Source organism: Gambusia affinis, linkage group LG16, assembly GCF_019740435.1.
Source record: "Gambusia affinis linkage group LG16, SWU_Gaff_1.0, whole genome shotgun sequence".
In the NCBI taxonomy this organism is placed as follows: Eukaryota; Metazoa; Chordata; class Actinopteri; order Cyprinodontiformes; family Poeciliidae; genus Gambusia; species Gambusia affinis.
This window is the reverse complement of record NC_057883.1, coordinates 26,035,268-26,052,316: the sequence shown is the minus strand read 5'-3', so window position 1 is coordinate 26,052,316 and position 17,049 is coordinate 26,035,268. Positions and strand designations below refer to the sequence as shown.

The 17,049-nt window shown below is 39.5% G+C and overlaps 1 protein-coding gene across 4 annotated transcripts in view; it reads right to left on the bottom strand.

The window, feature by feature from the left end:
• Positions 1-5,052, bottom strand: part of LOC122846364 (brain-enriched guanylate kinase-associated protein-like) — a 37,278-nt gene extending 32,226 nt beyond the window's left edge. The window contains exon 1 of one of the 4 annotated variants that reach the window (XM_044143284.1): positions 4,867-5,052. In XM_044143284.1, the coding sequence (XP_043999219.1) occupies positions 4,867-4,889 (23 nt within the window). In that variant the 5' untranslated portion in view covers positions 4,890-5,052. The remainder of the gene's footprint in view (positions 1-4,866) is intronic. The other 3 variants (XM_044143285.1, XM_044143282.1, XM_044143283.1) reach the window with 3 other exon arrangements.
• Positions 5,053-17,049: the final 11,997 nt, after the last annotated feature.

Here is a 17,049-nt window from a genome sequence, read left to right as displayed (position 1 = left end):
CTCTACAGCGGCTACAAAAAATGCCTGAAACACTGTTAAAATGAGATGGTTAAAATAACACAAACTCTGCTTTTGCTCTTGTTTCTCAATAATGGCCTCTCCTTCTAGCAGCCAGAGAAAACTCATAAAGATCTCTAGCAGCCAACATGTTTCCCTTCTACCAGGGGGAAACGTTGGCGTGTTGATTTACTGGGAACAAGCTGCAGGATGGGAGCTGCTACCTGCAACATACGAGAGGCCAAGTAAGGGCTTTAAACTTTAATGACCACAGAAATATCTTCTCTGAACTGGCAGCTCCAAAACATCAGCTTCATTAGGAAAGAGTTAAACATCTGATCTCTGCAAGAAGGAAACTGGAGCTGAGTTTTTGTTGGGTGCAATCATTTATTTGGCTGTAATTAAAGAAAACTTTCACATTTTGATCATGAAAATGTAACAACAAAATGAAAGTTTATGATCAAGTCATAATCATTTAGTTATCCACCAGCAACACTCACTATTGTGAAGGGAACAAATCTGAGAATGAATATGGTTGCATTTTTATCAAAACAACTAAATCCTAATAACTGCTTAAATGTTCTGTTTGGTGTTCAGCAGGAACATGATTTGTCGTTTAGCATTAGCTAACCGCTGCTAACTCTGCTAGCTAACCATGTTACGCTACTCATAATATCTGTGCATTTCCTGTAGGAACAGTAGAAAACTGGACGTGATTTAGGAGTATTTCTACTTTAGTGTACTTTTTACATTTACTTGACTAATTGTATTATCAATATTTTGACTTTTACTTGAGTGAAAATTCTGAATTTTCTACCAACTGGATGAAAAACAAATATTTTTAAACAAAAATTCACCAGACACAGACGCTGTTTTTGTTAAAGTTTTATAAGTTTTTTTATTGAAAGAAACTGATTTGAAAAAAAAAATAATTTTGCCCAATTTTGTTATATTTTGTTACTTATGTGAATTATTTTCATTTTGGTCCTTAAAATATTAAAGTTCTAACTTAACTTTATATCTGGGTCCTTTTTAAAAAAAGAAATGATTGATCATTTGATCCGTTACTCAGTAAACTTTTCACCAAATACTTTTTTACTTTTACTTGAATAACATTTTGGGTTCTCTTTAGGACACCAGCCACACAACAAAGTGTTTGTATTTTCAGATTTACTGATATTTATTCATGTTTTTATTGAACATACACTGGAGAAAATGGTTAAAGTGTAAATCTTGACAGTTTTGGAAGCTTTTGAACAGCATTCATTTGAATTTATTGTGGCAATAATAAATAAATCTCAATTCTTATCTTGATAAGAAATTTATCACGATAAAGGATAAATGTTGTTCCCAGCATAATAATGGACCTTTAAATAGTTTTCTTTTAGTTTCTGCACATGCACAGCAGCAATGTTTGCACCAGAGGCAAAGCAGGCGGTGGGTTTTTACCCAGCAACCCTTCTGGGTGCATTTGGGTCTCTGGGGACGGAAACATCGGTTAGAGCTGCAGCTGCTTTACATGAGTGGAAACAAAACGGGTCTCCCTGCAGAAACACGTTTGTCTCCCGTCCATGTCAGAAAAACAGAACTAGAGATTAAATCACCGGAGCAACGACGCTGATTGATCAACCAGATTTGCTGCCTTGCGGCAACTAGTGCAACTGATGGGCAACATCAACACTTTGGAAGAAAGAAAAACAGAGAAACTAAAGGGTCTGATAAACAGGACAACGTTAAATTCATGTCCAAATATCACAGCAAATAAAACCTTCTAGTTGATTTTAAAATCATTTTTGGACAAAGTCTGGATGTGCAGCTTTTATACCGACGGCAGGACATTCATTTTGTGTTCATTCATTTATTCATTGCGTTTTTCTGAAATCTTTAAACTAATCAGCAGCCAAACAATAATTCAATACATTTTTTGAAAATTGTATCTTCTGTTGAGTAATCAGTCAATAGATAATAATAGATAATTCTTTGACCTTTTTGAATTCTCCACCTGAAGATGAACCAAAGTATGTAAAACTAAAACAACTCCTATAACTACTAAAACTGAGCTGAAACAAAATCAGATTTAACTAATAAAAACTAGCAAACCCTCTAAAACCCTTCAAAAGTCACAATTAAATAAAAGTAAATATTTCTAACCGCGTTTATTCATCAGGTCAAGTTAAGATCAGAAAACAAACTCAATGAATTCAATGTTTGTCATAATAACAGCCTCTTCCTGAAATGTTTAATCAGAGGAAGTGCTGATGAAGCATCTTTTTTGATTTTTGATCTGTTAGCTCTTCGTGTTAGCTCTTCCTGTTAGCTCTTTGTGTTAGCTCTTCCTGTTAGCTCTTTGTGTTAGCTCTTCCTGTTAGCTCTTTGTGTTAGCTCTTCCTGTTAGCTCTTTGTGTTAGCTCTTCCTGTTAGCTCTTTGTGTTAGCTCTTCCTGTTAGCTCTTCGTGTTAGCTTCCTGTTAGCTCTTTGTGTTAGCTCTTTGTGTTAGCTCTTTGTGTTAGCTCTTCCTGTTAGCTCTTTGTGTTAGCTCTTCCTGTTAGCTCTTTGTGTTAGCTCTTCCTGTTAGCTCTTCGTGTTAGCTTCCTGTCAGCTCTTTGTGTTAGCTCTTCCTGTCAGCTCTTTGTGTTAGCTCTTTGTGTTAGCTCTTCCTGTTAGCTCTTTGTGTTAGCTCTTTCTGTTAGCTCTTTGTGTTAGCTCTTTGTGTTAGCTCTTCCTGTTAGCTCTTTGTGTTAGCTCTTTCTGTTAGCTCTTTCTGTTAGCTCTTTGTGTTAGCTCTTCCTGTTAGCTCTTTGTGTTAGCTCTTCCTGTTAGCTCTTTGTGTTAGCTCTTCGTGTTAGCTTTCTTTTAGCTCTTTCTGTTAGCTCTTCCTGTTAACTCTTTGTGTTAGCTCTTCCTGTTAGCTCTTTGTGTTAGCTTCCTGTTAGCTCTTTGTGTTAGCTCTTTGTGTTAGCTCTTCCTGTTAGCGCCGCAGCTCTTCAGCCTTTCAGAACCTTAAAACTGCAGTAAAAGAAGAGACAACAACTCACTGTATGTTTGTGCTTTAAAGTCAAAGTGGGAGCAAATCAGTTTCTGTTTTTGAAATATCTGAAAAAGAAGTTCAAAGGACTGGGTTGTTGCCATGACAACACGGTTCTAGTTTACAGTAACTTAAAGGGTAAAAATATGGCAACTTTATGAAACTCTAAATTCACTAATCATATTCTTTAAAACTTTGGTTTTTATTAAGATTGTATCTGTTTTGGTTCTGATTGGTTCTAAACCGACCCAAAGTGTCCTTCCAGTTCAGAACCGACCCGCTGACACCAGCAACATGACAGGAAGTCAACACTAAATATTTAGTTTGGAAATTCAATGCTCAGCTTGGATAATAAATATTTCACTAGGAACTAAATATTTAGCTACAACCCTGTAATTAAATATTGAGTTAAATATTTAGCTGAATATTTAAAATATATAAGATTTACCTTCGTAGCTAAATATTTAGACACAAGAGAAATATTTAGGTTGGAAAATAAGTATTTTGGAACTAAATATTAAGTTTGAAAACTAAATATCAGCTTCAAATTAAATATTTATTTGGGAACTAATTATCTTCTTAATTAAATTTTTAGTTTCCAGACTAAAGATTTAATTTTAAAACTAAATATTTAGTTTAGAAACTAAATTTCAGACCTAAATCTGTTTAGTTAGATTTGAGCTCAAACATTCTAAGTATAGGAATTACTCTGTAACTTTTACAATAACGATAATCCTAAACAGTTGCTGGAGCAACGAAGCAACAAGTCAAAATAAAAATAATTAAAAAAAATTCAAGCACCACTTTCTCTCTGACACGCTGAAGAAAAGAAACAAAAACGTCCAAAATCTCTGGAGTTTTCTCCAGAAACTTGTTTCAGAAATGGTTCCTGCGTAAATCTCTGATCTTCCTGTCTTGGAAATAATTAGGCAGGAGGAGGTAAAGAGCTGCAGGCCAACCTGGAGGGAGACTTCACACAGCATCTGCTGCGCCCTGGCCTAGTCAAAGCCCGCAGGCAGATAAACAAAGACTCTGGAAGCAGTTTTCTCAAATCGTGGATTTGTGATGTCTTAAAGGTGTTGACGGTTTTAATAAAGTAGGTAAAACATTTGTGGAAGTTTAATCCAAGGATTTAATGTCACAATAAGCTACTTTACCTGATTTTCTGGTAAAACCATTTAAGCTTTTTTACAGTTTGTCACAAAACTTTGATGGGAAAACAGAGTGTCTTCAGTCAGAGGCTTCTTCAGATTTGCTGTAATACAGACATACAACTAAATAGCTCCTTACCAAACTAAATATTTAGCTCTCATTTATACATAAATGCCACAATTTCAAACTAAATATTTAATTAGCAAGCTGAACATTTTGTTTACAATCTAAATAGCTATCAAGTTAAATATTTCTCTTACAAACTAAATATCTAGTTACTAAATATTTAGCTCTGATCCATTTAGTACTGCCACAGTTTTAAACTAAATATTTATTCAGTCTGCAGCAGGTGAGGAACTTTTTCAGTATTTTTTGCTTGTTCAGCTGTAATTGTCTCTGGTTTCATCTTCCCCGTCAATACAGCAGCTAATTAATAAAACCATAATGACAACAGATAATAAATAATTGAATAAATAAGCGCAGAATATCTGCAAGTGAAAGAAACTGTCAGCTGTTTTTGCTGCAGTTAAATTCATTTTACTCCCATTCTCCCGTCATCGTAGCGCACCGTTTGCGTCTCTGCAGGCGCCCTGTGACGATGCAACACATGGACGGCAGAAGCACGGCGCTTGAAAACAATCGTTATGTGACACAGCAGCTACACTCGGTCGTGTCCGGATCACAGATCTTACCGCTTAGCAGCTTTTCGCCTCATTTTCGGAAAGATAAGATCACAAAAATCATGTCTGTGGATCCCTCCTCGAGCTTATTGCATTCAGGAAAAAAGGCTCCTCCAATTCTGACTGGAGACTCAGCGGAGAGGAGAAAACGGAGAGAGGGGTAGAGCCGCCAACTGAATGGAGGAGGAAGAGGAGGAGGAGGAGCGATGGAGGGAGGAGGGTGGAGGTAAAAGTGGAAGTGGCTTACCTCTTGTCGTGCCGCATCTCTCCATCAGATTCCTGGGAGGAGGAGGAGGAGAAAACTGGATGAAATGATTTATCTGCCATTTAAAGGCTCTCAAATAATCCAGTATTTTACACTCTCTGTACGGAAGAGGGAGGGAACAGAGCAGAAGAAAAGATGTTCCTGCTGTACTGCAGGTGGGGTTAGAGAGAAATTACCCAACGCTGATTGATTAGGATTTATTGACTTATGGGAAACACAGAAAAACAAAGAAATGAAAGCAAAATAAGTGAAAAGGTAAACAAATGACCCGGACACGATGCAGATTCACTGACCCAAAGTTACATTTATGCTTATTTTTACCATCATATAGCTAATAAATACTTAAAGATTAATCTATGAATGCTTTAAAAATCATTAATAACTGAGGATGCACCGATCAGAAAATTTGGGTCGATATCCAATTTTAATATTGCTCTTATAGTTGATTACCAATATTATATATATTTCATCACTTTTGATATATACCAGAAGGCAACAAGATAAAAATAATTTGATTATTCACACAGTTTTATTTACCAAACCGAAACTTTAAAATATGACAAATATCGGCCGGTACCGGTGCTGGTGCTGATATACCGTCCATCGCTATTAATAACTGTTTATTATGAGTTAAATAAAGGGGAGAAGGAGATTATATGCTAAAAAGATTAGCATATAATCTATGCTAGATTAAAGTCTGCTAAATTAGCAGATTATGTGCATATTGTGACACATAGCCACAATATTTGTAAATGCTAAATTTTTAGCATGATGGCAGATTTGGCTCACGAAACTTTCTCCTTAATTAATGCATAATAAATTGATTTATAAAGTGTCAATGAATCACATATTTATTAGCCGTGTGTTGTGAAGTTTTGTCCTGATTCAGAGCAGCAGCAGCATGAATGCAGCAACCAGGAATTATGCAGGAAAGAGACACTTAAAGACGAGAAAAGGCAAAAATATTTGATATTTCTGGTGCAGAATCAGCTTAAGAATGATATTTCTGTTTGTGGGGAAAGATGCAGGTGTGTGTGAACGTGTTACTGAGTGTGTGTGTGTGTGGGTGTGTGTGTGTGTGTGTGTGTGTGTGAACGTGTTACTGAGTGTGTGTGTGTGTGTGTGTGTGTGGGTGTGTGTGTGTGTGTGTGAACGTGTTACTGAGTGTGTGTGTATGTGTGTGTGTGTGAATCTGAGCAGCTGAGTGGGAGAAAGAAACTCAGTGAATGATGCAGCAGGATGAGTCATACAGTCACTGAATGAGACGGCAGAGAAATCATCCATCCATCATCCATCCATCCATCATCCATCCATCATCCATCCATCATCCATCTATCATCCACCCATCATCCATCCATCCATCATCCATCCATCATCCATCCATCATCCATCCATCATCCATCCATCATCCATCCATCCATCCATCATCCATCCATCATCCATCTATCATCCACCCATCATCCATCCATCCATCATCCATCCATCATCCATCCATCCATCATCCATCCATCATCCATCCATCATCCATCCATCATCCATCCATCCATCATCCATCCATCATCCATCCATCATCCATCCATCCATCATCCATCCATCATCCATCCATCATCCATCCATCATCCATCCATCATCCATCCATCCATCATCCATCCATCATCCATCCATCATCCATCTATCATCCACCCATCATCCATCCATCCATCATCCATCCATCATCCATCCATCATCCATCCATCCATCATCCATCCATCCATCATCCATTCATCCATCATCCATCCATCCATCATCCATCCATCCATCCTCCATCTATCATCCATCCATCCATCTATCATCCATCCATCATCCATCCATCATCCATCCATCCATCATCCATCCATCATCCATCCATCATCCATCCATCCATCATCCATCCATCATCCACCCATCCATCATCCATCCATCATCCATCCATCCATCATCCATCCATCATCCACCCATCCATCATCCATCCATCATCCATCCATCATCCATCCATCCATCCATCCATCCATCAATCCATCCATCCATCCATCATCCATCCATCATCCATCCATCCATCCATCCATCTATCATCTATCATCCATCCATCATCCATCCAATCATCCATCCATCCATCCATCCATCAATCCATCCATCCATCCATCATCCATCCAATCATCCATCCATCATCCATCCATCCATCATCCATCCATCCATCCATCCATCCATCATCCATCCATCCATCCATCCATCCATCATCCATCCATCATCCATCCATCCATCATCCATCCATCATCCATCCATCATCCACCCATCCATCATCCATCATCCATCCATCATCCATCCATCCATCATCCATCTATCATCCATCCATCATCCATCCATCATCCATCCATCATCCATCCATCCATCATCCATCCATCATCCATCCATCATCCATCAATCATCCACCCATCATCCATCCATCCATCATCCATCCATCATCCATCCATCAACCATCCATCCATCATCCATCCATCATCCATCCTTGATTCATGCATCCATCATCCATCCATCATCCATCCATCCATCATCCATCCATCATCCATCCATCATCCATCCATCATCCATCCATCCATCATCCATCCATCATCCATCCATCATCCATCCATCCATCATCCATCCATCATCCATCCATCATCCATCCATCATCCATCCATCATCCATCCATCCATCATCCATCCATCATCCATCCATCATCCATCTATCATCCACCCATCATCCATCCATCCATCATCCATCCATCATCCATCCATCATCCATCCATCCATCATCCATCCATCCATCATCCATTCATCCATCATCCATCCATCCATCATCCATCCATCCATCCTCCATCTATCATCCATCCATCCATCTATCATCCATCCATCATCCATCCATCATCCATCCATCCATCATCCATCCATCATCCATCCATCATCCATCCATCCATCATCCATCCATCATCCATCCATCATCCATCCATCATCCATCCATCCATCATCCATCATCCATCATCCATCCATCATCCATCCATCCATCCATCCATCCATCCATCCATCATCCATCCATCATCCATCCATCCATCATCCATCCATCATCCATCCATCCATCCTCCATCCATCATCCATTCATCCATCATCCATCTATCATCCATCCATCATCCATCCATCCATCATCCATCCATCATCCATCCATCATCCATCTATCATCCATCCATCATCCATCCATCATCCATCCATCATCCATCCATCCATCCATCATCCATCCATCATCCATCCATCCATCCTCCATCCATCATCCATCCATCATCCATCCATCCATCATCCATCCATCATCCATCCATCATCCACCCATCCATCATCCATCTATCATCCATCCATCATCCATCCATCCATCATCCATCTATCATCCATCCATCATCCATCCATCCATCATCCATCCATCATCCATCCATCATCCATCCATCCATCATCCATCCATCATCCATCCATCATCCATCCATCCATCATCCATCTATCATCCATCCATCCATCCTCCATCTATCATCCATCCATCATCCATCCATCCATCATCCATCCATCATCCATCCATCATCCATCCATCATCCATCCATCCATCCATCATCCATCCATCCATCCTCCATCTATCATCCATCCATCATCCATCCATCATCCATCCATCCATCATCCATCCATCATCCATCCATCATCCATCCATCCTCCATCTATCATCCATCCATCCATCATCCATCTATCATCCATCCATCATCCATCCATCATCCATCCATCCATCATCCATCCATCATCCATCCATCATCCATCCATCCATCCTCCATCTATCATCCATCCATCCATCCTCCATCTATCATCCATCCATCATCCATCCATCATCCATCATCCATCCATCCATCATCCATCCATCATCCATCCATCCATCATCCATCAATCATCCATCCATCATCCATCCATCATCCATCATCCATCCATCCTCCATCTATCATCCATCCATCATCCATCCATCATCCATCCATCATCCATCCATCCATCATCCATCCATCATCCATCCATCATCCATCCATCCATCCTCCATCTATCATCCATCCATCATCCATCCATCCATCATCCATCCATCATCCATCCATCATCCATCCATCCATCCTCCATCTATCATCCATCCATCATCCATCCATCCATCATCCATCCATCCTCCATCTATCATCCATCCATCATCCATCCATCATCCATCCATCATCCATCATCCATCCATCCATCATACATCCATCCATCATCCATCCATCCATCCATCCATCCATCCATCCATCATCCATCATCCATCATCCATGCATCCATCATCCATCCATCATCCATCCATCATCCATCCATCCATCATACATCCATTTTCCTGTGTAAGTAAATTATGTTAACAATTTTAACCCTGATTACAAACTAAAAGTCTCCATCTCATCTATGAGCCAAATTTTAATCAGTTTTGAATTGCAACTTGGGGCCATACAAAATCAATCCAAGAGCCAGAAACGGCCCCAGGGCCACACTTTGGACACCGCTGGTTTATAAAGCTTTGTAAGCGATATTATTCCACCATGTGGAGGACAGAGAACCCAAACGCTGTAAGAGTAGCACTTCAACATATTTTCATCTTTTAACTCAAGTAAAAAGTAGCTGTCCAAGAAATTACTCAAGTAAGAGTACAAAAGTATTTGGTAAAAAGTCTACTCAAGTACTGAGTGAATGTTCAAATGATCAGATCTAAAAATTACATCATCAGACGGACCAAAGTATAAAGTTAAATGTTGGTATTTTAGGGGTGGAAATGATGAAAGTAACAAAAAATAAAATTTTTCCCAATCAGTTTCTTTCAATAAAAAACTTCAGAAACTTTAAGGAAAACCTCCGCTGACTCTGTTTCTGGTGAATTTCTGGTTCATTCAGTGGTTCCCAAAGTGTGGGGCGCGCCCCCTAGGAGGAGCGCAGGGCTATTGCAGGAAGCGGTGTGGATGAATGATAAGACAAAAACTATTACACAAAAGCTGCGACAGACTGGCGACCTGTCCAGGGTGAACCCGCCTCTCGCCCGGAACGTTAGCTGGGGATTGGCACCAGCAACCCTCCCGACCCCATTAGGGACAAAGGGTGATTAGAAAATGGATGGATGGATGTTACACAAAAGTGTTTCACTGTAAAGATGGTTGTAGTTTGTTCTGTTGCAACTCGAAGTGTGAAATAAACTTCAGTGGAGTTAGAAAACTAAATGTGTGTAAAGGTTTCTGGACGATCTGTGGTCAGTGGATTTATCTTTTCTTTTTGGGGATTTTATTGTAAAACATGTTTGTTTTTCATTTAGGGTAGAAAATCCAGAGATTTTACTTAAGTAGTAAAATTACCTCATAATAAAGTTACTCAAGTAAAAGTAATTGAGTAAATGTAACTAGTTACTTCCCCTCTGTGATGCATCCGACGTTTGGCTTCATTCAGCGTGGAGCCAATAGAGTCGGACTGAGTTTCTGCCAAGCTAACAACGATACTTGTTAGCAATCAGCTAACAGGAAATCTAGAGCTTGTTGCTCTAGAGCAGGGGTGTCAAACTCCAGTCCTGGAGGGCCGCTGTCCTGCAGCTTTTAGATGTGCCACAGGTACAAAACACTGGAATGAAATGGCTTAATTACCTCCTCCTTGTGTAGATCAGTAGTTCAGAGCCTTAATGACCTAATTATTCTATTCAGGTGTGGTGCAGCGGAGGCACATCTAAAAGTTGCAGGACAGCGGCCCTCGAGGACTGGAGTTTGACACCCCTGCTCTAGAGTGATAGATCTAGATCTACAGCTTGTTGCTCTACAGTGATAGATCTAGTGATCACTTCTGTTAAATGTAGTTTGTTACTTTAGCATTACTAATATCTCGTACCATGCATAGAGCTCACTATGATGTATTTCATTAGCTAATTGTAATGTTTTACAAAATGTTTTAATTATAAAAATCTGAAAGGTGTGGTGTGCTTGTCCAATGATTTGATTCCTCTGCTGATTTTCTACCTTATGAAAAACAGATCCTAAAGTTCGTCTTTAGCTTTCTTGAACAGATTAGGACAGGTTTATAAGTTATACTAAATATGTTGATTTAATTGTTTTTGCTCAAAATCATTCCTAGATGATTAGATTTTACTCCTGAGCTTCTTTCAGAATCAGCGTTTTTAGGGCCTCTGTCACTTTAAATCCTGCTGGCCACGCCCCCAACTCAACTGCAAAACAGCCGAAACGCCAAGCTCCTTTAAATCCAGATCAAAACTCCACCTGATCAGAACTGCCTTTGATTAGTAATATTAGCACTGATCAATACATGTGATGTGTATTGATGATTTGGACTAATTGTAATGGATAATTGGATAGCAACTAGTTAATTCTACTCAACTACTTACTTTGTAACTTTACCTTTAGGAATATTTTTACTCTGCTACACGTTTTACTTTTTTCAGTAATTTTGTTTTGAAGTATCTCTAGAGTAAAATTTCTGGGTTTTCTATCCACTGAATGAGAAACAAACAAGTTTTACCAAAAATTCACCTGCAGTTTCTGTTAAAGTTTTATAAGTTTATTAATATATTTTGTTACTTACATGAATTATTGTGGTTAAAATACCAACATTTCCACTGAACTTTATATTTTGCTCTGATTATGTTATTCCATCCATCCGTCCGTTTTCTGTCCACCCCGGCCCCCTGCTGGGGTCGGTTGGGTTGCTGGTTCCTCTCCTGCTACGTTCCAGGTGAAGGCGGGGTCACCTGAACAGGTCGCCAGTCTGTCGCAGCCATTATGTCATTTTTAAATAGAATTTGATCAGTTTTTCAGTACTTGATTAAACTTTTCACCAAATACTTTTTTACTCTTACTTGAGTATAATTTTGTGTACTCTGCCCACCTCTGACGTTTTTATGATGCAAAGCATTTTGAGTTGCCTTTTTGCCAATGAATTTGATTGAACTTGACTAAAACGTGTCAACATCAGACAGAAGTCGCTGATGCCTTAAACCAATCGATCAACGTTCGGCTGTGTGGATGTACTCACAGAGATGTTCACAGGCCTGGGCAGTGACGTAGATCTGTAGGAGACTCTAGGAAATCCTTCTGGCCAGCTGAAAACAGGACATGGCTGACACAGACGCTGTTCAGAACTTGGAAATCCTGCTTTCTTGTCCTTTTCTCTCCTTCTTTCTGCCTTTTGGTTTTGCTCCCAGAAAAGTTTTTCTCTCTCTTTATCACTTGGTCTGCTTTTCTCTCCTCCTCGATCTCGCTCCCATGGGTATTCTTTTCTCTTATCTCTTTCCTTCATGTCTTTCTCTGATCCCAACCCTCCATTTCTCTCCCATGGAATCCGGTTTCCCCTCTCCTTTCCTTTCTCCAAACTGTTTAGGCTCTTTTCTCTCCCCAGGGTGCCATTAGCGACAAGCTCATCCAGCCGCCTCACTCTGTCAATGTCCGTCTCCAGATAAAACCTCCCAGTGGTCGGCTGCGTCTGGATCTTTGTACATATCTCTACATGTTGCTCTGGTTTGGAGAGACTTTTACTCTTTAATTTCCTTAGCACTTCCTCAGGCTCCAAGATTTTGCAGCTAGGAAGTGTCTTGTTCCATTGGTGGATGGAGGTTTTCAGGTCTTTGGAGTCGTATTCCCTGATGGTTTCCAGGTTGCAGCTGGTAGGGCTGTACCACAAGTTTGTGGCTGATGTGGATAGTGGCGGAGGTTTCATTGGGTTGGGGTAAAAGGGCAGCCGAGCTTCTGCTGGCGTTGGCAGAAGTTTGTCACTATGAAGAGGCGTGGGCGGTTGTTGAGGAGACTCGCCGTTAGTTTTCAACACCCTGCAGGTCACTTCGTTCAAAAACTGGGAGAACTTACGCCTGTCCGCTGCCTTGTCATCTTGCAGAGGTGACAAAAGTGTAGAGGCGTTCTGACTTGGGCATGAAGAGGTGTCTTTTTGTTGCACAACCCTTGCCATAGTGGATTTGGGTTTGTTTTCGGCTTTACACGAGAAAACAATGTTCTGGTAAATTATTTCGTCCTCAGATTTGGTGCTAGAAGACGTCTGGTCAGCAGGGCAACTTTTACTGTCCAATTCTCTCGAAACTTGTCTCCTTTCTTGACTGATGGGCGTCCGTAAGAGGCAGGTGGCCCCTGAGCTCCAGCTATTAGTATCCCAGCTGCCATCTTCGTCACTTGAACTACCATTGCAACTTTGGAGACTTCCTGTCCACTCATTGGGACTGGCGTTCTCCAGACTGCCCAGCGACCGCCTCTTTAGCTGAGAAACCGATCTCCTAAGGTTGGGTAGCGAGCCTTGGAGGCTAAGCAAAGATCCTTGAAGACTTGGCAAAGAACTTTGTAGACATGGAACCGATCCTTGAAGGTTAGGGAAGGAGCCTTTTGAACTTGGACTGGTGGCGCTACGGAGACTGGAAAGAGAGCCCTGTAGGACTGGGGAGGACTGACGGCGCAGCGGACTCTCGTCCTCCTGGTCACTGTAGGCTCCAGAGAAGACTGGACAAGACGCAGTGGAAGAGCACGATCCACGATCTTGTCGAGTCGAACCTGTTCTGGATCTTGGTTGTCGCCTCAAGGTGGCCATATTTATCACCTTCCTTCTCTTACTTTGAAAAGTCTTTTGTGATCCTTTCTGCACAGACTGGAGCCTGAGACCATCGTCTGAAATAGACACAAGCAATTTAACCATGCCAGACCCCGTCCAATGGTTTCCTGTCTTCTGGCTTTGCCCAACTTTAATTGTCCGCCCCAGTTGCTCTGGCGTCCGACAGTGCGCCCAAGCTGTTGCAGGGTGACACACTTTTGCTGCCGCAACACGGCGCACAATGAAATCACAAGGAGGTCAGCATCTGATAGTGAAACAACTCATTGCCTCTCTCATTCACTTCTGCGTTCTTCTTTCTGAAAATAGCCTTATAGATCAGCAGCTGTTCACCGCCTGTAATGAATCTGTGTATTGACATGGTGGTGTGGAAGCACAGCACGGTATTCAGGTCAGGAATATTGACGGAAGCAAACCACGTGAAATCTGGTTTGTTTGCAGAAGGGAACCAAAGCAGCCAAGCATTGATTGGTGCCACATGGTCGTTTTTATTGTCGGCCGTTCTGCCAGTAATGCTTTGGAACGACGAGGTTTAACAAGCTTATCACGAAGCAGAAAATGTCCATTTGAAGAGAAACCGTCTGTGAGAGTGACGCGCCTGACGAGCAGCATCTGTGCCCTGCTGATTGGATGCAAAGGAGAAGCTCAAGCAGATGTTTGTGTGTCCAGATGCCAGCTGTGATATGAAGCTCACAGGATAGTGAAAGTTGCTGGAAATTTAAAAATATGACTAATTATGCACAAGATCAAATAACTTTTCATGGGTTTATTCATATGCAACAATGTTTCATATATTTTTCATTTTAAAGCAAACTATAATTGATCATTAAAAAAGGAATATGCACTGAAAAAGTGAAACAGTTCAATATATAAATATGTGATTTTAAAGCTTCTCAAACAGGTTAGTGGTGCCTCAAAATAATATAAGTCTGTTTTAGCTTTTTTTAATTTACTACAATAACTTGGGTTATTTAGCTTTTCATAGAAGAAAAACTCATTAGCATATTTATAAAAGTCACAGTTTCAAGCTAAATAATTACCAAAGGCTTCAAACTTAATATTTACTTAGCAATCTTGGAAAATTAATATTTAGTTTGGATCTAGATATTTAGTTTACAAGCAGTTTCCAAATTATGATTTCAAGAATTAAGAGGAAAAAACTAAACCAACCTGATTAAATATGAATATGAGCTACTAATTCACATGTTTATTTTATATGTCAGTATTTTATTAACCTTTTGCTTCTTGATTGGGCACAAAACTTTATTTGTCAGGTCTGAGCTAAAGCAGAGTATCCAGCCAAGCATTCTGGAAAGTAAAGCACATATTTCAAAAGGCATCACTGAGTAAACCTGCTCCTTCCTCTTGAATAAAATCCTAAAAGGTGCAATCAGACGGCAGAGATGATGGAGAGCGAGATTAGAGAGGATGGAATGAACCTGTGCAGAAAGTGCTGCTGCTCAGCGATTGTTTCACAATAATCCTGTTTTAGATTCAACCAGTGGAACCGTTAATTACAGCTTTGGGCGACTCCTCTATTAATTAACCACATGCAGAACGGTTCCTCTGTGATCAATCTTGTCCTTAATCATACGAGACAAAACTTAAGCTACAGTTTGTCCAAGTCGGTTTTACTTTAAAAGACAAAAATAAATCTCAGCGTTTCCCAAAAAAATTGCACTCAAGCATAAAGTATGTTTGAGTAAAAAAAGTAAAAAAGTATTTGGTAAAAAGTCTACTCAAATAACTGATCAGATTATCGTTTAATATTTCAAAATTACACAATCGGACGGACCAAAATCTAAAGATGAGTGGAAATTTTTGTATTCTACAGATGGAAATGACAATAATTTATTTAAGTTATGAAAAATAACAAAATGAAAATTTTCCAACTCCGTTTCTTTCAATAAAAAAAAAAAAAGAAAAAAGTTTATTTTGGATTTTATTTTATATTATTGTTATTTTTGGTATTTTCTCCCATACTGTTCAGCAATATGTTTCTTACAGAACTTAAAGCTGCAGTTTGTAACTTTAATAAAAAATATTTATTTTTTACATTTGTTAAAAATATCAGCATGTTTTAACAGTATAATATGAGGTAATCTGTGAAAAGATCCATCTGCTGCTGTCTGAAGAAATGGACCAAAAGCAACCAATCAGAACCAGCAGGCGGGTCCTAGCGCTGTCAATCATTCTCATGTACTCACTGCTCAACTTGCTGATACCAGAGAAAAAACTTACCGTTACAGGAAAACCGCTTATCCCTGCCATCGGTGGCTATGCTAACTAGCTTTAGCATTCACAATCGGCTATGCTAGCTGCAGCTTAGCCGAGAGCAAAGGGGTGACAGCCGAGTGATTGACAGCAGTAAGACCCGCCTCCTGGCTCTGATTGGTTCTTTCTAAATTTCACTGGCAGAAGAAACAGAAGGTAGTTTTTATTTTTTTATTTTCACTAATTATCTGCCGCATGTTAAACTGTCACCACAGTTGAGACAAAAATAAATAAAAAAAGCAAAAACATTTTTTATAATTCATACTGACAGCAATAGCAAATTCCTTCAGTACATCTATTTTTATTTTATTTATTGTTTTACAATGGCTCCTCTCATTGTGTATAGTGCCGTACATAAAAAGATACATAAATAAAGTAACTTTAAAAATTATTTGCTATATTTAATTGGAAATCTGAATCAATATCACATTAATTTCTCTTTAAATAGTTTTACTGTATTGAGAGATTTTCTACAGCTTTCAAAACTCATCAGAAAACAAATCTGATCTCTCATTTGTTCCTTGATAAAATTTTCAAAATGCTCACACTGAAATGTTGCTCAAGATTTGAATAAATTAATCATAAAAATGGCATTTAAACACATTTAAACTCGGCTGAGAATAATATGATTTTCTCTAACTGATTTTAAAAAATCTAAAAAGAGAAGATTCTTTGATTTAACTTTTTTTCTCTTATGAAAATTCAGAATAAAGAGCCATAAAACAACAACAACAAACTTCCCCTTTCCACTGTGTTGTCAACACTGACGTTGCCATGGAAACAGCGGCTTGCGATTTGGATCAGTTATTCCGTCTCATCTGCGTGCTTGAGCCATCAGTATCATGCTGTTTTATTTTTTATTTTTGTGAAATGTCAAAGCGATACAAAGCAGACAAAAGTGAAAATGTCAGGTCCAGTATCTGGCTGAGGGGATGGAACCAGATGGTTCCGTTTGGGTTCCATCAGATGGTTCCGTTTGGGTTC